At 44.3% G+C, this 22,112-nt stretch overlaps 2 protein-coding genes across 2 annotated transcripts; both read left to right on the plus strand.

The window, feature by feature from the left end:
* The first annotated feature begins 16,761 nt into the window (after window positions 1–16,761).
* On the plus strand, window positions 16,762–17,280 carry LOC145948193 (uncharacterized). The gene has a single exon (XM_083057931.1). It carries the CDS (start codon window positions 16,762–16,764, stop codon window positions 17,278–17,280), a length of 519 nt encoding a protein of 172 aa, XP_082914057.1.
* Window positions 17,281–18,087: 807 nt separating this feature from the next.
* LOC145948194 (uncharacterized) lies at window positions 18,088–20,614 on the plus strand (the record flags this gene model as incomplete). Its single annotated transcript, XM_083057932.1, has 3 exons — window positions 18,088–18,696; window positions 18,880–19,456; window positions 20,398–20,614. Coding segments are annotated over exons 1-3 (1,403 nt in total), but the record flags the coding sequence as incomplete, so codon positions are not given.
* Window positions 20,615–22,112: the final 1,498 nt, after the last annotated feature.

Below are 22,112 nucleotides of genomic sequence, written 5' to 3' on the forward strand. Positions count from 1 at the left end.
CGCTAGAGACTGAGAGGCTAGGGATCGCGAGACTAGGGACTGAGAGGCTAGGGATCGCGAGGCTAGGGACCGAGAGGCTAGGGACTGCGAGAGAGGTAGCGCTTAGGAGAGAAAGAGAGAGCGCGAGGTGAACGCGAGAGAAAGAGAGGGTGTGAGGCGAACGTGAAGGAGAGATATGTTGCGGCGAGGAGAGAGAGAGAGAGAGAGAGAGAGATGACGCGAGGTTAGGGACTGCTAGAGATAGCGCTTAGGAGAGAAAGAGAGAGCGCGAGGTGAACGCGAGAGACAGAGATAGCGAGAGGCGCATGCGAGAGATGACGCAGTGAAGGAAAAGAAGAGGAATTTTTAAAATGAATATATTAATTTAATATTAATTATTTTTAATTATGAATAAATGTGTATTATACATTTGTGTGTGTGTGTGTGTGTGTGTTTAAAAGAATATAAATGGATATAAATGTATATAAATGTGAATATATAAATGTGAATATAAAATGGATATAAAATTTTAAAAAATATATATAAATGAATATAAAGATAAGAATATAAAGATGAAAATATAAAGATGAAAATATAAATGAATATCATAATATATAAAAATTGTCGGTGATGGAGGTGGCTATGGTAAAGCCGACGATTGTGGATGCGAGGCGATGAGGCAGCTGAATGCTAGGTGCTGTGAGAAGCGGAGGCGACGGCTGGGCGGGGACTCCTGCATAACAGAAAATTTTTATTAATTATTTTAATAATTTATAATTAAAAAGAAATACTTACTAGTTCCAATTTTCCACCACAGGTTCTGGTGGATATGGCTCTAGGCCAAACAGTTCCCGAAGAGCATACATGTTCTCCCATAGCCAACTGTTATTGGCATCCATTTCCCGCGCCTCTGCAGTTTCGCACCACATTTCTGCAAACATTTGTCGATGTTCCCACCTCAGCATTCTCACCCACTCTCGTTCAGTTAAACCTTGCTCCACCACATGTTGCGACCGTAAATTTTGCACAATGTTATAGATCATCTGAAAAATATGAATATTTAATATATATCTAAACATATTGCAATATTCTGTACAATAGTTTTAAATAAATTGTACAACTTACTATTTCGGGGAGCGTACGGCGCAGAAAACCTCCAGTCATTTTTTTTCACTATTTTTTACACTCACTTCGCTCGGCGACTGTTCGAGACTTTTTGATGTGGAGACAGACTCTCTCTCCATAAGCTTCAACCCCACCCCTCTCAAAATTATCGCAATTCTTCCTTAAAAGATATTTAGGAAAATGTTTCGCTCTCGTTTACGACCGATTTTCCGCGAGGGTACAAAGCTGCCGAACGTCAACGCTTTTACATTTGCACCCCTATAAATAACGTTTGACATGTTCGTCGCAGCGTCGGCCCTAAAATCTTCATTCCTTTCCTAATGATAAAATGTCCATAAAATGAAAAACAGTTTTATGGCTTCGGGTAGCCATAAATCATAAAGATAATCAGTTGCCGAACATGCTTAGACCCCCCCCTCCTTTGTCGAAACATCCCCCTCCACCCGCGTGACGTCAGCCCCCGCGCCCCCGAGATACCCCCGCCCCGCGTGACGTCATACCCCTCGCCACGGAGAACCCCCGCGCCCCGCACCCCCCTCGGAGCCCCATGGGTTAGAACCGGCATAGTATTACTACTTTCGTCTGCCCTTCCTATAGGGCAAAGGGCGTCTTCTTTTCTTGTGACTCATAGTCATACGTTCGGTGTTTAATCCCCTTTGCGCAACGTATTGCTTCCTTGTATGAAGAGTTCTTTTCTAATTCCGATCTTTGGTCTACTGATAGCGTGTGTCGATCGTGATATTTCAACATTACCTATGACTTATTGATCAAAGTGTAGGTTTCGTAATCTCACCGATCGAGTTGTTTCACAATCACTGTCTTTCTCCGTTTAATTCTTATAACTAATTTCGGTCTTATAATTAATATGTTCGCGGAACGCGAATCTGCGTAAATCGGGGAGGAGAAAAGAATCGTGCAGTCCACAGGACGTAACACCCCCCATCTTAGACAAATGTTGGGGATGTAACACAACATTTGCAAAAAAGAAATGAAAAATTTTCGATTATTTTCTTGCCGCGATTTACGAATATCGGTAGAAAGAACCACATTTAACCCGTTGGTTAATTGTGCTTCCTTTAGTTAACATGTATCTCTTTTTTTTTAAAAGGAGGAAAGAAAGAGGCGACCACCAAAACCCCTTCCTTATTCTTTCGTTCTTTTCTTACATTTTTTTTATTTTATTTTATTACTGGTAAGGACGCGTTTCGTGCGCGTGGAATCTTTTTCCCTTTATTTGTCCATATCGATAAATAGGAGGTGTGAAATATTTTTGAAATAACACGCGGTTTACTGCCTGATCGTTGTCAGTGATTTATGGTTGTTTCCTTTTACCGTTCTTCTTTCCTTCTGGGAAACACAGCTTGGCCCCATCCGTCTACCAGGTGTTCGTAGTTAACGTATAGAAATTCTTCTATACATTCGATACATTCTTCTGCAGGTTTTATTAGTACGATTATTATTTCGCACTTAGTGCAGTTTGTTTGGTTGTCTGCTGAGTCCTTATGGACTAGATTGTGGGGTGGTAGTGTCATATACTCCTCCTTGGTTGATATTTTATTATAACATTCTTGGCAGATTTTAGAGTAGTCTTCAGTATTTTGATAGATGTTCCCCCGTGCTTGTATGACACATCGGATTTCCATCAATTTTAAATAAGTTTCAGGGTGATCTTGTGGTCTCACGCCGTCGATGGGTCTTTGCCGTATTTCTTCTGTTATTTCAGGAGTCCATTGGAATTGATGATATATTGGCATTGTTATAATGGAACTGACGATCAGGTAGTTTTTCTATAGAATGGAAAATGATTCCACGTTCACGATTACGAAGAATATTAAACTAAAATATTGGTGTATACGTGTTGGTTATATATATATATATATATATATATATATATATATATGTTTTCATTTATAAGGCGGGTTCGACGTCGGCTGTGATTTTTGTGTGCAGCTCTGCATGTCCTAGTTTGACAAGTACTCTAACGTTGTATGCTCTGTTGAATTCGCTGTCGGTTTTCATATGTAGTTTTACGAGTGCCGCTCCTTGTCTCAAGGGATGTATGATGTTAATCCATCCTTGTTATTTTTCTAGAAGGAGTTGACATAAGGCGTGTCCTCCTGGGCCAAGTGGTTTTGTTGGTGGGGGCCTTGGTATAGGCTAACCCGCAGATAATGGCCTGCCATGGCAATTCTTTGAATCTATCTTCTAGGATGTAAACATCGTTCGCGTGGTACCAGGTTGTCCTGCTCCAGTCGCCTAGTACTACTTGGACCATCCAGATAGGCTTGTCGATGCTTCTGATGAAGCCGCGTTTCCACGTTTATTATTAGATATTGGTTTGATGTGCGATATTCGTAAACGATTAGGATGTACTATGCGGCTGTTTTTCTTTATTTTGATCTTTACATTATTTTTATTTAATATCTCTAAAATTTCATGAGGTCCGGTATACTGGTCTCCGAATTTACCTGGTTTCGGTCCTTTTAACAAGAATACCTGATCTCCGGGTTTAAAGGTCTGAGGGTTTAATTTTTTGTCGTAATATTTTTTTGATTTGACTTTTGCTGTTACTACGTTTTCGCGCGCATTACGTTGAATCGTGTGAAGTTGTGTGACAAGATTTATTAAATAGTCTTCATAATTTGCTAATTTATCTTCAGGTGGAAGAAGTTCATTTGACGGAACTCGTGCTATTTTTCCGAAAACTAGTTCGTACGGAGTGTGTTTTGTGGCTTCGTGTATGTACGCTAGTATTATAATTGAACATAGCTAATCCGATCCATCTGTCCCATTGTTTTTGCTCGTTTGCGTATTGTTTTAAGTATTCGCTGAGTGCGTGATGTGATCTCTCCAATGATCCGTTTGATTGAGGATGAAAAGCTGTTATGCGAAATTTTCGTATTTTGAATAATTTGGCAATTTTCTTCATTAAATCGCTAATAAAATTTCTTCCTTGATCTGTAAGTATAGCTTTCGGCGCTCCGAGCACGCAAATAAAACGGTCTACAAAGGCTTCCGCAATGGTTTCTGAGGTTTGGTCAGGTAGCGGTATCCCCATACAATATTTTGTTAGCTGATCTTGTAATGTTAATATATTCGTTGCCTCTTTCGGTCTTAGGTAGTGGGCCTACGATATCCATAGCTACTTTATCAAGCGAAGTGCCAGGCGTGTCTGTGATTATCATTGGTTGTTTTGTTTTAACTCGAACGAGTTTTTTCAGTTGACATTGTAAACATTGTTGTATGTGTTTTTGAACGTCTGATTTCAAATTTTCCCAATAATAATTGTGTTTAATTCTATTATATGTTTTGGTTACTCCGCGGTGTCCTCCTGTTGGTGAGCAATGCATTTCGTCGATTATGACAGAACGCAAATCCTTCGGTAGATATTTAATTTGTCCATTGCAAATAATTATTTTCGTAGTTGAGTTAATAAATATCAATTGTAGTTGTACCTTGATATTGTTCCAGGGAACGTTATTAATGAAATCGGTTTTTGCAATGCTAATTGTTTCTAATTTTAAATTTTTGATAACGTTATTTAAATCTTTCAAGGTTTTTAAGATGTGATCTAGAGTTGCCGTAGGGCCTACTCGTTGTTCGTCGTTAACAGGTAGCGCGATATGATAGTAGTGTTTGTATTTTATGGCCTTGGCTTTGCCCAAGGTAAGAGATCCTAAATTTGGTAGTTCGTTTCGCTCGGAAAGTTTCTGAGATCCTGAGTCTAAAGGATTTCCTTGGGTGTCGACAAAATATGCTACGTTATCTTTTCGTAGGAATAATAATTCGCGAGAATCTATGATGTTGCTTTTAATTATTTTATTTTCGATAATTCTGGGTTTCGCTTTCCTTGCCTTTAGATTTTGATTTATAATGTCTTCTTCGTCTTCTTCTTCCTCTTCGGTGTCGAGGTCCTTGTCTGATGTGTCGTTTTTTTCTTTGTTTTGTTCAATATTATCTTCTTCCTTAGTGGTTTTTTGTTTATTACCTTGTCCTGCAGTTTGGCTTCTTGTCTGTATCTTGTCTATTCTGTCTTGTTTAGGTGGATCGTGTATTAATACTTTTTCTGTAGTTTGTATTATGGTCGGTTCATTTATTTCTTCGAGTGTAAAAGGTATAGAATCGTTATTGTTTTTGACAAAATTAGCTTCAGGTATGGGTTCTTCGTTATCTGAGAGATATAAATGAAAATCGTCTTCCTCTTCTTCTTCTTCGCTATCTGATTCTTCTAACATTTTTGAAATTATTTCTGCATCTGCGGGGTTGTTTGGATTTAAGGTTTTTCTTTCTTTTATTAGTTTACAATCGATTTCTTCTAGATTTATTGGATTTCTTGATAATGCGTCTGCATTTACGTTAGTTATTCCTGCCTTATATACGACATCGTAATCGTATTCGGCTAATTTTAGTCTCCAGCGTAATATTCGCATGTTTGCGTCTTGAGCATTTTTAAACCATAATAATCGTTTATGATCGGTGACTAATGTAAATTTTCTCCCATATAAATACGGTCGAAAATGTTTGACGCAATATACTATAACTAAAGCTTCCTTTTCGTATGTGTCATATTTTATTTCGTTATCGGTGAGGGTTCTAGAAGCGTACGCGATCGGTCGATCTTTATTTATTTCTCCCTGTGATAATATTCCTCCTACTGCTATTCCTGATGCGTCTGTGGTTAAGATAAATGGTTTCGAAAAGTTAGGATATTGCAATACAGGTTCTTCACATAATTTTTGTTTTAAAATTTCGAATGATTCTTCTTGTACGGCTGTTCATTCAAAGCGGTGTCGTTTTTCAGTAAAGAAGTAAGTGGTTTTGCAAATTTAGAAAAGTTCGGTATGAATCGTCTATAATAACCTGCAAGTCCCAAAAATTGTTTAATATTCTTCGGTGTTTTGGGTCTCGGAAATTGTTGTACTGCTTCTAATTTTTTTTTGTTCAGGTTTTACTCCATCTTTGCTAATTACGTGTCCTAAATATGTTACTTAATTTTTTAGAAATTCACATTTGCCTGGTTGTAATTTTAAGTTGGCTTTACGAAGTCGCTCTATTAATGCGTTATATTTTCGTTCATGTTCTTCTACAGAGGTAGCATAAATAACAATGTCGTCCATATAGACAAATAATTCCTCGCCTTGTAATCCAGTCAATACTAGGTCCATTAATCGTTGAAAGGTAGCAGGTGCATTTTTTAATCCGAAAGGCATTCGGTCGAATTCATAATGACTGAAAGGAGTGGTAAATGCTGTTTTATGACTGTCGGCAGGATCCATTTTTATTTGATGGAATCCGGAAGCTAGATCGCATACTGAGAAGTACTGTGCTCCTCCTAATTGATCCAATATATCTACGATGTTGGGTAATGGATAAGCGTCACCGATAGTTTTGTCGTTTAACGCTCGAAAATCGAGAACCATTCTCCAGCGTTTGTTTCCCTTCGAGTCTCCTTTCTTTGGCACGATCCATATGGGCGTATTATAAGGTGATTGAGACGGTTTTACGATGCTTCCTTCTAACAGTTCTTCTACCTGCTTCTTTATTTCTTCTTTGTGTAATGGCGGGAATCTATACTGACGAGTGTTAATCGGTCGATCATCTATAGTGGTTATTTGATATTGTAAAACATGAGTAGCGGTCAGTTTTTCTCCAGGAATATGAAATCGATCTTGACTGTTTGTTATTAATTTTAATACGTTCTCTTGTTCTTCTTTATTTAGATGTTCTAACCGCAGTAATTCCATAATTTGAGTAAATCGAGTTTCCTTTGGTTGTTCGGAAACTACTAGGCAGTTATGTAGATCGATATTTTCTACATTAATTTGGTGTTTTTCTTTATGATTTAATTTTCGTTTTCGTGGGAAATTTTTTATAATTTCTTGAGATTTGTCAAATAAGGATGCTGAGATTTTTGGAGACGGTCCTTTTTTATTCTTGACTGTTTTATTATTTATTTTTTCAATATCTTTATTATATTCTTGAGCTTCTTTTAGAAGATTTTCCATTGTAACTTGAGAGGTTTCTAATTCATTTTCATTATTTATAACAGATAATCCAGTTTTTGGAAATGTAAGTTTTGGAAGGGATAAACGATCCTTTGAATTTTTGGAAAAAGGTTGTGTCGAATTATGAAATGAGGTTTGGTAACTTCCCTCTTCGGAATCGACGGAGCTAGAATTTTCTGACAAGGTTTGACATTTTTCCTTCGAAATTCTAGGAATTTTTTCTTTTGGGAGATTTTTATAACTTTCTTCTCCAATAATTTTTGGATTATCAAAATTTTGAGAAGAGGTTTGGTAACTTCCCTCTTCAAGGATTTCTGGACCATTATAATTTTCAGGAGAGGTTTGGTAACTTCCCTCTCCAAGGATTTTTGATTTATTATAATTTTCAGGAGAGGTTTGGTAACTTCCCTCTAAAAGGATTTTTGGATTATTATAATTTTCGTTTAAATAATTTTTATTCCCTCTCTTACTTTTAATTTTATTCTTTCCTTGAATCATTATTGAAAATTCATCCTCATTGTCTCTAAATATCATCGTATCTTTATCTTCATGGTCTGTGTTAACGTTAGTCTGGTCGTTATCTGACCCCTCTTTCTTGTTATCAATAATTTCGATATCGCCGTTAAATAGTTCGTTCAGTGGTTTTAAACGAAGTGTCGGTACGCGAATTTCTATTTCTTCATCTAGAGTGCTTATGACATTTAGATATGCTTTTCCAGAAATAGTTTCTACGATAGTATCTCCTAGGAAAATTCCATGTTCTATTTTTAATTTCGGTATATATCCTATTTTAATCTCAGGGTTCTCTATCCTCACAAAAAATAGCGATTCTGATCTTGGAGATACTATTATGGTTTCCGGGGAGAAAAAGGGCACATTAATTCCGGAAATATCTAAATGTCCTTGAGCGTAATCTATTTTTGAAAAAGTTTGTTTGAAGAAATCGTTTCCTAATATTCCGGATTGTGGAATCGGAAAATCGTTGGCAACGATGTGAAATAATACCGGTAATTCAAAAAGTGTTAGTGTAATTTCTCCTAGGGTATAGACAGGATAATTGTTTATGCCATTTAATTTTAAAATATTCGAATAATTAATACTTGTATTTTTGGGCACAAAATTTTCTTTAATTATATTCGGTCCGGATCCCGTGTCTAACATAAAGGTTATTTGAGTGGTAATTTTATCGATTTCAACCTGTACCGTAGGCACGCGACTATGTTTGTCGAGGCTTACAGTTACAGGCCTGATTTCGGGTTCGTAGTTATTTACTTGGCTTGCCGCTGCACGGATGGGTGTGATGTTCGCTCGGCCCCCGATTTTACATCCGATGTCGAGGGTCCGTTGTAGTTTCCTTGCTCTTTTTCTTTGCGGCGATTGTTACTCGTAATTCGTAATTGACATGTATCGAGAAGATGGCCCTGTTCTTTGCAATATCGGCAGAATAAATTGTCTTTATGTGTTGGTATTGGATTGATTTTAGAGCGGCAATTTCTAGAGATATGGCCATAATTGTTACAAGTTTGACACACGATATTAGTATTGCGTTCATTTTGTTTCTTCCAACAATTATTAGCCGAGTGACCGGATTTATCGCACCATTGGCAAATTACTAAAGATTTATTTGTTTGTTGATTAAAGTTATTCTGTCGACATGATTTTGCATTATGACCAATCTTAGAGCATAATTGACAAGTAATGACCTTTTCCTGAATTACGTTAATTGATTGTCGAGATCGTGGGTCGCGTAACCGACATTTATCTGCGCTATGCCCGCGTTTTTTACAAATTTGACAGATTAAAATATCCGTTCCTGTGTTTCCGAAAGGATTTTGATTTTGTGGTGAAAGTTGAGTGAGCTTTCGACAACTACTTGCTGCATGTCCTTCTTTATAACAGATTTGGCAGACTTCTCGAGATAGATTAACAGGTAGCGGTGAATGTTGACTTGATTTAGCGCCTTGTCGTAAATCTGTCATTTGTTGAAGCTCTCTTTCTATTTTTAACGCGTCGGCCACGGTTTCCTGTACGTTTAAGTCTCGTGCTATTCTTTGTTCTATTTCGGGTTTTAGTCCTCTAATAAAGCATTTACACATATCTGTTTCTATAGTTGCTTTTATATCCTGTTCAGGCATGGCGTTCCCTGAGCTTCGATATGCCTCTAGTATTTGTTTTCCGAGAAGTTTAACCCGATTCGCGTAAGTGACGACATCTTCATTATTTTTCTGATAAACGCAACCTAATTCTCCTTGTAATTGATAGACATTTTTGGAGGGACCGTAAATTTTCTTCAAATACGTTGTTAATGCAGCTACGGTATTAAAATCTTGATCTTGTATAGTACGACGCGCTTCCCCCACTATTCGCGTTCTTATAATTTTAGCGAATTAACACTCTGCCTCTTTAGGGAGCATAGATTTTGCTTCCTCGCATCCCTCAATAAAATAATTTAGTGGGGTGTTACTACCGTCAAAAAAGGGAACGGCTTCGACCGCGTATTTTAAAGTGGCGAAAGGATTAGCGTTAGCCATGTTTATTGGTGGACCTCCGGATTCGCCGTTAGAATTATCGATATTAATTTTGAAAATCTGATTTTTTGAGTCAATAAATTCGACTTGGTCGGATTCGTCGGGTAATTCACTTATTTCGGTTAAATTAGAATCTCCTAAAAAATGTACGTGTCGAGGCGTAGATGCTGTGAATTTTGATTTAGATTCACGTGTGTTCTGTGTGGTGTTTCTAACGCGGTCTTGTAAAGTTCATCTATTTCGTCTTTGTCCGTTGTGCTTCTAGTCCCTTTACTCATTCCTATTCCCAAAGATCGCACATTTCAATCCCGGACGAGCCCCCAATTAAACGTATGTTACGTCCTGGCCTGCACGAAGGAAAGGCCGCTCGAAGGTCGTAACAGCGTTTTCCCGAAATCGGAGTGATTTCGGGTCGAACGGACTGTCTGGCCCTTTTGCAGGTCAACGACTGGATAGTCGCTTTTACCTGGCTTATTTCAGGGGTCCGTTCGTCGGTCCTTTTCGGTAAGGGAATTAAATCCCTTTTACGCGGGATAGGACCTTGTGCGATCTCGGGGGATATATGAAGGAACGCAGGGGTTTAAATAAGACTTTAAATTCGCGTAATGTAAATAATTATCATTTATTCAAAAAAAATAAAATCTTAATAATATTCGGAGAATTAGACATTTGAATTTGTGGACATGTATAAACAATTATATATGAGTGTGTGTGTAACGTTGATGTGCTATGAGGCGGTTGAGGATTCGCGTTGGCTTTTGATCGTCTCGTTTCAATCGGAGAGCGCGTTTCAATGCTCGACGAGGCAGCGATTTCCACTACTTATTAAGTTTAGTCGCGATTCCGGGGATTTATTCACTTCCGTGATCGTAGAAGAATGAAAGTACTCACTGTATATTATTTGGTGAGCGGGTTGGCAGCTATAGGTTGATCTTCAGGATCGATGGTTCCTTCGAGTGGTGTGGGCGAAGGTGTAGGTTGACTGGTAGCTGGTTGTTGAGCCCCGACGGTCACAAAATATATGTTTAATGCGAGGATCCAGAAGTGTGTAACTGCCACGACGTAGGCGGAATTAATAGAGAGCATTCTTGGAAGATTCGCTGCTTTTATACTATTCGTCTGCCCTTCCTATAGGGCAAAGGGCGTCTTCTTTTCTTGTGACTCATAGTCATACGTTCGGTGTTTAATCCCCTTTGCGCAACGTATTGCTTCCTTGTATGAAGAGTTCTTTCCTAATTCCGATCTTTGGTCTACTGATAGCGTGTGTCGATCGTGATATTTCAACATTACCTATGACTTATTGATCAAAGTGTAGGTTTCGTAATCTCACCGATCGAGTTGTTTCACAATCACTGTCTTTCTCCGTTTAATTCTTATAACTAATTTCGGTCTTATAATTAATATGTTCGCGGAACGCGAATCTGCGTAAATCGGGGAGGAGAAAAGAATCGTGCAGTCCACAGGACGTAACACTGCAATAAAATAAAGACTACTATCAGATGATACTTTACATACCCAAGATTTGTATCGGTCGTCTGTAAGCCAAGCTTCTGCAAAACTTCGCTTACGAGCTTTTCGGGGCTTCGTTAATTCAACACATATTTTTCGTTACTTTATACTATTTGTTAAAGCGAAATATATATACTGATCAAGAGCTAATTGCTCGAAAACGAGAGATGTTTAGTAAAACGGTCTACAGCTGACTCGACGAATTTCGAAGACATAAATGTCAAAAACCTGTCGCTAGATTTTATTGTGTCAAACAGCTGATTGGAGAGCTGCTTGACAAGACGAGACGCGCGGTAAAACGATCAACACGCGCAAAAAAGGTAAACACGGCTCGTCGGGAAGCCGAATATAATGATTGAAATACATTTCCCAATATACAATATTTTAAATTTTTTGACGGAAGAAACCACCACCTTCTCACAGTTTCCGTTGAGCAACAATATGTACGTCGTACATTAGTACAAAATAAATAGGGAATAAAAAGAATAAAATCTTAAACAATATTTATAAATTAAAATATTATTTTATTACAATTATTTCTTTAAAGATAAAAAATCTTTTTTAATAGAAAGGTGTATATATTGGCCAAGAGTGGATTTTTATATATAAAATATACTTATAATTATTATTAATTAATAATTATTTTTAATTAAAATTTTAAATATAAGTTACTTAATTTATGTTTAAAATATATTAATTTTATTAATATTATTTTATAATATTAAATATATTTTTTATATTTTATATTTTCTTTTTGCATATTGGGTTGCATCGCCTACTCGCTATCGCCAGTATTCCGGATTCGCTCGAAATTCGTAGCTCTATTCTATCAAAAGAAAATAAAGGACAAAAGATATATACCTGTCCTCTTCTACAAATGTTCGAAGGACAAGGGTTCTCATCTTTTCGGTGCGCTCTGCGCTGCCGACCTACCCCCTCCACTGCAAGATGGCTGTCGCGAAGTGGCTGTCGCGCGTGAAATCTTGCATCACTGCCTTAACGTGGCTGCGTAGCGCCTAGGAACTTTCCCACCAAGCGCTCCCACTATGGCAAGCGTCCTGAACCTCGGGCCGCCGCAACGCCGAGCCGCCGAAACGAAGGACCTCAGATCAATCCCAAACTTAGCCAGTTCTAATCGCGACTCCAACCAGAGCAGTTCTACTCCGAACGCTCTCTAACTCTAAATCCTAGTTCGAATTCTAACTCTAATTCTAAATCTAATAATAAGCTCTAACTCTAAGGTTTGATTTCTTGTATTAAGTGCGTCTAGTGTTAACTTTAAATAAATTGTGTTTTATATTAACAATCCTAATATTTATTTGAAAATACAACCTCATCTTTAACCTCACGTGTTTCTAGTCCTACATCTTACATTTTATTCTCAAAATCTCTAAATTTAGTTGTTTCTCCAGCGTGCACGTGTCGTATAGTTTCTTATTAAATAAACTATTATCGATTACGAATTCTAGGCTGCGATTTAGAGAGGACGAACCGCTCATCGTCGCTAAACAATTCACTTCTTCTATTAAATTCTGGAACCTGTACTGACCGTTTCGAGAGGACAACCCGCTCACAGTTATATACCGAAACAATAACCGACAGTGAGGACCGCCGCACGTCGACTTATTGTGAAAGTAACGCAGTCTCCAGAATTTTCTATATGATTTATAATGGCTAAGACACGCCGTGCAGGAAGGAAGAATCAGCTTCGTCGAATAATCGCGCATTATTACCACCCGGCAAAACCAAACGAATATTCAGCTATTATTGGCACAGATTATCACAACGATCCTGAATACGAGGCATTATTCACTAAACACGTGCTACTGAGAGAGTGGCCCGCGAAATTATCGCAAATCGACATCGAAAAACCTGAGTTCCCGCCACTCGACATCCCAGAAAACAACCCCCGCAAATCCGGGTATCTCCGACGCAGAGCTGAAGTCTTGTACGAACAATACGAGAAACCGCTCCAAAGCATCGTGGAACTGCCACCCACCAACTACAGCTCGACTAAAAGGTAAGTGAAAGAAATATCTCTCGTCAACTTAAGATTCTTCGGTCTCACTTAAGAGTAACAATAACGTTCTACATTAACTGTAAATGAACAAATTCTTCAACGGGCAAACCAAACTAAAATAATATTTAGTGTAGTAAACTACGCTGTCGAAGACGAACCTTGTGAAACCGTCACTCAACTAATCGACCTTTTAAACATCGCCTTCGGATCTGCGAAAACGATTGACCAATACCGCGGAGAGCTCAGCACAGTATATCTCAAACCGAACGAACACATGCTAGACTACATAAGTCGCGTTAAAGACCTCCGTTCCGCTATCCTCGACGCAGAACCGACGTAGATGAGCTTACCGCGCGCTCTTTTTGCGATGGCCTTCCGCTACAATATAGGTTACAGATGGACAGGCGCCTCTACATCTTCCCCTTCGAGGCTTTTGCAAAAGCCAAGGCCCTCGCGAAACGAGAAGAGCTAGACAGAGAGCGATACAAAACTCAAGACCGCCGTCAACCAGATAGGCCGCGAAACGAATACGCTCAACGCCCAATTACCACAATGCACCACCGCGCGATGGAAACCGTTCTAGAAGTTACCTCGCGAACGCTCCTCCCCGTGGCGCATATGTAAGACACGCTATTTCTCGAGAACCGGAAGGACGACGTGACAATAACGAGCGCAGATCCCCTAACGCGAATTCAAACGCGAACGTCGCCCCTCCTCGCGATAGTCAGCCCACTAAACTGTGCCGGTATTGCAAACACCCAGGGCATGAGATCGACGAATGCCGGAAAAGACAGTATAACAACTCACGTCAAGAGCAGGGAAACTTCCCTCGCCCCTCGAGGCCAGCGGACGAACCTCGAGCGAGAACCTCTCGGGAAGCAGTCCGTCCGATAAGAACGATAGTCGCGGAACAGCAGGAAGAAGCACAAGGATCACAATGCTAAGTCCCGACGACTTCTCCCACGCACCCACTGTATCTATATGCGCAGATGGCTTATCGCAAGAAACAATCTTTATGATAGACACTGGAGCCGCGCCGAACCTTGTTAAGCAAAGCAAAATACACCCCGAGACAAATATTGATTCAAATACTATCATATTCCTTAGTGGAATAACGAAAAGTAAAATTAAAACTCTCGGGTCGACCGACGTCGAATATTTAGGTCACAAGATTAAGTTGCACGTTGTCCGAGACGACTTTCCCATCTCACAGGGCGGAATCCTAGGATCCGACTTTTTACGCAACGCGACTAAAATAGATTACCTAAAACATTGCGTCGTATGGCAAGGATCGCCAATTGCCTTTGTCAACAATGAAACCGTAACGATCCCGGCAAGGTCGAGCACCGTTCTCCCACTCCGCGTAAAAAACCCTAACGTACGCGTAGGTTATGTACAGCGGACGCAAACGACAAAATCTACTTAGGAGATGCAGTCGTTACCAACCGTGAAGGAAAGGCGTATATAAGCGCGATAAACACGGGCGAAGAAGATTGTAAAATTACCTTACCGAGCATTGAGCTCCACGAGGTTGAAATATATTCTACATCCGGTCTTCAAAACCTTACTAACTCAAATTCCATATCCTGTTCTTCACAGAGTCATAAAAGCAGTCTTCCGGATACCCATCCTTTGTCTAAACATCGTAAAAGTTTAGAGAGCGATATCTCGTCCCTAGGGCACGAAACGATCACTCCTAAACAAACAAGACATGTCGCAACATTAAACGGGAGCAGCGTACAATCCCGTAACGAAGAAATACAGTCTTTGCTGCGGCTCGAACACTTAAACGAGGAAGAGACGGAACACGTCCATAACCTTATAAATAATCAGGACGATCTGTTCCACCTTCCGTCCGATAAACTGCATTCCACTGTTTCACACACTATCCCGACGACTGACGATCTTCCGGTCCATACCAAACAATATAGATTTCCGCCTATACACAAGGAGGAGATTAACAAACAAATACAAGGCTTAATAGAAAACGTTATACAGCCGTCAGCTTCACCTTACAACTCCCCCTTGTGGATAGTGCCAAAGAAATCCGACTCCAAAGGTAATAAGCGCTGGCGGATGGTAATAGACTATCGCGCCCTGAACGAAAAGACAATCGGCGACGCCTATCCCCTACCTAACATTGTGGAAATACTCGATCAACTAGGCAGCGCTAAATATTTCAGCGTGTTTGATCTCGCATCCGGATTTCACCAAATACCGATGCATGAGTCTCACGCGCTAAAAACCGCATTTTCAACGCCGCACGGGCATTACGAGTTTAAATGCATGCCGTTCGGACTAAAGAACGCACCCGCGACGTTCCAAAGACTCATGGACCAGGTATTGACCGGACTACAAGGAGTAGAGTTATTTGTATACCTAGACGATATCGTACTATACGCGAGCTCTTTACAAGAGCACAACATTAAATTCAATAAATTAGCCGAAAGGTTGCGAGGAGCGAACCTCAAACTCCAGCCGGACAAATGCGAATTCCTGAGAAAAGAGGTCGGCTATTTAGGCCACTTAATTAGTAGTGAAGGAGGAAAACCAGACCCTTTCAAAATAATCGCAGTCAAAGAATTCCCCAGACTGCGAAGAATATAAAACTAAATATAGGTACGGACGCCGTGTGCCTAGATGAGGCTACAACGGAGAGGGAAATTTGCGCTACACTGTCCAAGATAGGCAAATGTAGACCGGATGACCTCAAAGTCGGGCCTATAAAATTCGTCTCACGGACAATGGGCACCGTCTGGATCCGATGCCCGGTTGCACCCGCCCAAAAGATCCTGGAAACCCGAAGAATCCAGTTCGGGTGGGTGCATGCGACAATGGAGCTGCTCAAGGACAGGCCCCTTCAATGCTTTAAATGCATGAACAAGGGGCATGTCCAAGAGCACTGTACGAGTGACAAAGACAGACGAAAAGCCTGCTACAATTGTGGCACGGAGGAGCACTTTGCGAGAGATTGCAAGTGTCCCTCAAAGTGCATGCTTTGTGAGGAGGCCGGGGTTCCTTCGAACCATCGAATGAGGAGTGCACTATGCACCCCTCCCAAGAAGAGGAGCCCAGGAAACAAGGGTGCCGGAAGCTCTCAAAACACCCGGCAAGGAGAAGGTAGGAGAGGGAGTCAACCCGGCGACTCCCAAGGAAACGCAGAAGCCCCTGGAGCAGCGGAAGCCACGTCCGGAAAGAACGGCGGCCGCTGCAGTAACAGGGGCACCAGCGAAGATGGAGGGAGCCAAACCACAGCGGCCCGAGAAGGTAACCCAGTCTCCAGCGACTGAGGAACCAACTCGGGCCACAGGCCATGGAGGTCGTCGAGGAGGAGATCGACAAGACATGTTAACATGGCTGTCAATCTCCTCCAGGCCAACCTAAACCATGCCCGTGCAGCCCAGGACCTGTTTGTACAGACCTTAATGGGCGGCGGGTGTGGTTTGGGAATAGCTGCGGAGCCGTACAGGCTGCCCGATAATGACCCTTGTTAGGCCACTAACGACGAGGGCTCCGTAGTCATAACTTGGAGGATGGAGACGAATTCCCCACCATACCGTAAGATAGGCGATGGATGGGGATGCGTCATGGTAAAATGGGGCCCATCTCGGTAATGGGATGTTACATCACCCCCAGTCTGAGGGCTGCCCAGTTTGAGCAGGTGCTGGACGGACTAGAAGTCGCTGTGCGATCACAGTCCGGCCGCCCTGTTATCGTGGCCGGGGACTTCAATGCCAAGTCGGCATTATGGAGTTCCCGGCGCAACGATTCGAGGAGCAGACTCTTGGAGACGTGGGCAGCGGCACTCGGCCTGTTTATCCAAAATACAGGCACGAAAAGCACATGTATTCGTCCGCAGGGGGAGTCCATTGTGGATCTCACATGGGCAAACCCCCCTGCGATGAATAGAATCAGGGCGTGGCGGGTGACAGATCACGAGACCCTCTCGGATCATTTATATATAATGATGAGGGTCAACATCACCCGCCAAGGGGTGCTTAGCCGCGTCCAGGGGAAGGAGGGAGCAGAGACTCCTAAGAGGTGGGCCCTCAAAAAGCTCGACACAGACGGGCTGATGGCCGCAGTCGCCTCAGCGACCTGGCCAGGCACATAAATGCCAGGAGACATTGATGGCCGGGTCACATGGCTCGGGGACATGATGACGAGAGCATGCGATGCCTCCATGCCCCGGGCCAAAGCGAAGCCGCGCCGAGCGGCATACTGGTGGAGCGAAGAAATCGCCGAGCAAAGACAGATAACTGCCAGAGCTCGGCGTCGCTTCACCAGACTTCGGCGGCGCGGCGACGATGAGGCGACAGTTGAGGCGTACGAGGATTATAAACTCCACCGTAACGCCCTCAGCGCGGCAATCAGGAAGGCCAAGGCCAGGGCGTGGGACGAGCATCTGCTCATGCTGAACTCGGACCCATGGGGGCGTCCATACAGAACAGTCATGAACAAAATGCGAAGGGCGCCCTCCGTGACGGAATCCCTGGACCCCCGGGACCTTGAGGAGAAGCTTGACAAGCTCTTCCCCACCATCGCCCGGGCTCCTTTCGAACGGGAGGAGCGGGCGGGGTGGGAGGACGAGCTAAAGGTCACGGAGGCAGAGATGGTCGGGATTGTAAAAAGACTCAGGTCTCGGGGCAATAAGGCCCCGGGACCGGATGGAATTCACGGGTCTGGGTTCTGGCCTTGGACGATCCGTCTGTATCGAGCTACGTTAGGCAGCTCTTTACCGACTGCCTAAAAGAGGGGAGCTTCCCTCCAGTCTGGGAGAGGGCCAAAGTGGTCCTCATCCCAAAAGGGAGCGGTGCAGCGGGACTTCCTCCCGCTTACAGACCGATATGCCTGCTTGACGAGGTGGGGAAACTACTCGAAAGAGTGGTAGCAAACCGCCTCGTCGAACACCTGTCCCGGGATGGGCCAGACCTTCACGAGGACCAATACGGATTCCGCGAGAGAAGATCGACAATTGATGCGATCAAGCGCGACAATTGTCCGATCTCTTGCGGAGTCTGAAATGGAAGAGGGCAGGGTGGCCATGGCGGTGTCGCTAGACATCGTCAATGCATTTAACACCCTGCCCTGGAATCAAGTGGGGATCGCGATGGAAAGGCATTGCGTCCCCGCGTACCTCGTGAGGGTAATAAAGAGTTACTTCCGGGATAGAAGACTGGAGTATCGCAATAGAGACGGACTCCAGTGCGGGAGGGAGATGTCCTGCGGGGTCCCACAGGGGTCAGTGTTAGGCCCCCTGCTGTGGGACCTCGCGTTTGACAATGTGCTTCGCACCGCTCTCCCCCCCGGCTGCAGTATCGTCTGTTATGCAGACGACACGTTAGTGCTGGTCGGGGGAGCAGACTGGAGGGAAGCAAAGATGAGGACGGAGCTGGCGGTTGCATGCGTTGTCCGTAGCATCCATGGCATGGGTCTAAAAGTAGCGCCTCACAAAACGGAGGCGCTATACCTACACTCTCAAGGAGAGCCACCGGCGACCCATGTCATGGTGGATGACACCCCCGTCCAAGTAACGACCCGAATGAATACCTGGGTCTAATCCTGGACGGAAAATGGACTTTCATAGATCACTTCGATCAGTTGGGCCCAAAAGTGGAGAGAGTGGCGGCAGCTCTAAGTCGCCTACTCCCTAACTTGGGAGGGCCCGACGGTCGAGTGCGTCGGATGTATGCGGGAATCGTTAATGCGGTAGCCCTATACGGAGCACCCATGGGCAGAGGCTGCGAATACCACCCGAAAGATCAAGAACGCACTGCGACGTATACAGCGGCGCGTAGCGATCAGGGTAATTCGCGGCTACAGAACGGTCTCGCACGCGGCGGCCACGACTCTGGCCGGGCTCCCGCTGATGGAGCAGGTCGCGGGGATGTACGAAGAAACGTACATCCAGACGCGGGAGCTCCAGAGGCGGAATGTCAAGTTAACGGCTAGAGTCAAAGGCATCATGAGGGTCCAGGCCCGACGACGTCTCCTGGAAAGGTGGAGGGAATATCTTGCCAATATTCCCGAGACCAACTCAGGGAGAAGAGTCGTCGGCGCCGTGCGTCCAGTATTAGAAGAGTGGGTGGAAAGGACGCACGGCGAGGTGTCATACCGTCTTGCGCAGATAATAATGGGGCATGGATCCTTCGCTGACTTTCTGTGCAAGATCGGTAAGGAGCGGACGACCCACTGCCACCACTGTTGGGATGAGTTGGACACCGCGCAACACATATTGGCCCATTGTTTGGCATGGGCCGATGAGCGCGGTGTCCTTACGGCGGCGGTGGGTGAGACCTCTCACTGTCGGTCATCATTCCAAAGATGATTGACAGTGAAGAGGCTTGGAAGGCGGTCTCCTCCTTCTGCGAAACAGTAATGTTGCAGAAGGAGGAGGCAGAAAGGGAGCGCGAACGCGCCCCACGAAGTGACGGGAGCAGTGGCGACGACGGAGACGGGCGAGTACCTACGCCTCGCAGGTTGCGACCCCGTCGCCGAAACCCGCGGCACCCGCCGAGGCCGGGAGAGAGAAGGAGACCGAGGAGGGGGGGAACAGAGGAGGCGATTATAGCCGAACCTGAATCCTCTCCTCGGAAATAGGCCTCACGGGAAGGAGCAAACGAGTGGTCCTCTAGAACAGGAGGACCACCTGTGCAACGTGCGGCAAGCTCTACCCCCCTGTGTGAAGGAGGTAGTCCACTATTAGGACTACCTCAGTAAACCCACACAGGGGGAGGGGGATCAGGCTTCGGGCGGGAAATCCGAATCTGGTCCCGTCCTTCATGGGGATATAGTTGTATCCAGGGGGGCGCGGTGCGGAAGTGTGGCCCTTCCGCACCGCAAACTGTCGGGAAGACAAGTCCCTCGCCAAGTCAACATGGCGAGGGACAGGGAGTCGCAGTAACCAAACGCAGTGACTCCCATGGGATAGTCAGGCGGGAGTTTCCCGGAAGTAGTGCAATCGCCAGATTCCCGGGAAACCCCTACAACGCCCGAGCTGGCCACCGTATGGGTTTTAGTGCGGTAAGCTTGGGCCCCCTAGCCGAACTATTCGTGGCTCGGTTAAGGGGAGCAAGCAGTCCCACATAACCCATGCTTCTTTCCCGAGGGGCATGGGTATCCATAAAGGATTTCCTTCACGTTAAAAAAAAAAAAAAATGGTACGGACGCCGCGTTGTGCATTGTTACTTCAAATTAAGCACAAGCGAAAAGTCTAATTGGGTAATTTCAGTAAAGCACCTTCTCGTAATCGGCGAGTTGCCTACTGGAATAACGTGTTCCGTGTGTAATTTAAACAGACTGACACAAACTCGCGATCCACACCACCACTGTCTCATGTGTCAAATCGCGTATCTAAAGTATCTCGACGGAGAAGAAACTCCCTACACGAATAGTGACGGCAATACAGTAGTGACCGTTTTCCACGCGATTAACAATTCGTTCGACAGGTATCCAGAATACCTTTGACTAAACAACGCAAATTCGTGTTTCCTACTCACTCTCGTATCTATCCGCTCTCGATGCGTGACCATACATTCGGATAGCCTCCGTCGCGGGCAATCCCCGGAAGTAAATCTCCGAAAAGCGACGTTGTCTTGCGCAATAGTCCGAGTACGTTGTTCGCGAAAATATACTCCGCGAATTATACCCCGCGACTCCGCGCGGACGTAACAAGGGACGCGTTGCATTTGTATTCTATGATTTTGAAACGCGGCAAGATGAGACGTTTAAAGTTACGCCAAACGTGAAAAAATATGTTCTGATCATTTGCGTGGTACAACAAAAATTTGCGAAGCGTGCGCGGAGGAAAACGAAATGTTTGTGCGTTGTCGTTGATGTATGCGCGATTTTGTGTTTCGTCATAATCCTGTGAAACAATTTGTTGAATTTGCAACGCGAACGACAAAATGTTTCAAACAAATTATTTGCATAGCTCATAAAGCGATCGACGCTTAATTAATTTTGAAATATATTATTGAAAATCGAATTAATCTAAAGTCGAAAGTAATTTTAAATGGTGTTATAGCCCGAACTATAACCAGTAATTATTAGAAATTAGAATTTACTGAATATCAGTAGTAATACTATGCCGATTCTAACTCAGGGGCAATGAGGGGGGGTGAGGGGCGAGGGGAACCCAGGGCGCGGGAAATGACGTCACGCGGGGAGGGGGGAATGACGTCACGCGGGGAGGGGGAATGACGTCACGCGGGAGGGGGAGGCGTCCGCGGGGAGGGGGAAGCGTCTGCGATTTTAGGGTCCGCGAGGGGTCCGCGGGGAGGGGGAGGCGTCCGCGAGGTTAGGGTCCGCGAGGGGGCCGCGGGGAGGGGGAAGCGTCTGCGATTTTAGGGTCCGCGAGGGGTCCGCGGGGAGGGGGAGGCGTCCGCGAGGTTAGGGTCCGCGAGAGGCCCGCGGGGAGGGGAGCGTCCGCGAGGTTAGGGTCCGCGAGGGGTCCGCGGGGAGGGGAGCGTCCGCGATTTTATGGTCCGGGAGGGGTCCGCGGGGAGGGGAGCGTCCGCGATTTTAGGTGACGGGTCCGCGAGGGGTCTGCGGGGAGAGGGGAATCCGCGAAAGACCGCATGAAACTTTTTGGGTAAGGGGTCCGCGGGGAGAGAGGAATGCGAAGGATAGCGCGAGGCGAACGCGAGAGAGAGATGTCGCGAGAGAGACGTTCGCGAAAGAGAGATAGCGGTAGCGAGATGATGTGGCGATTGAGAGCGCAAGGTGTTGCAGCGAGGCGTATATGCAAGAGCGAGAGAGATAGCGCGAGATGACGAGAGGTAGCGAGATGACGCGAAGGAGAGCGCGAGAGCTGATGCAGCGAAGGAGAGCGCGAGGTGCACGCGAGAGAGATATCACAAGAGCGAGAGAGAGATGTTGCGAGACGATGCGGCGATGGAGAGCGCGAGAGCTGATGCAGCGAAGGAGAGCGCGAGAGGCGGACGC

The sequence above is a fragment of the Prenolepis imparis genome, unplaced genomic scaffold (assembly GCF_030444845.1).
Source record: "Prenolepis imparis isolate NDT839.2.m4 unplaced genomic scaffold, iyPreImpa1.0 SCAF_274, whole genome shotgun sequence".
Taxonomy (NCBI): Eukaryota; Metazoa; Arthropoda; class Insecta; order Hymenoptera; family Formicidae; genus Prenolepis; species Prenolepis imparis.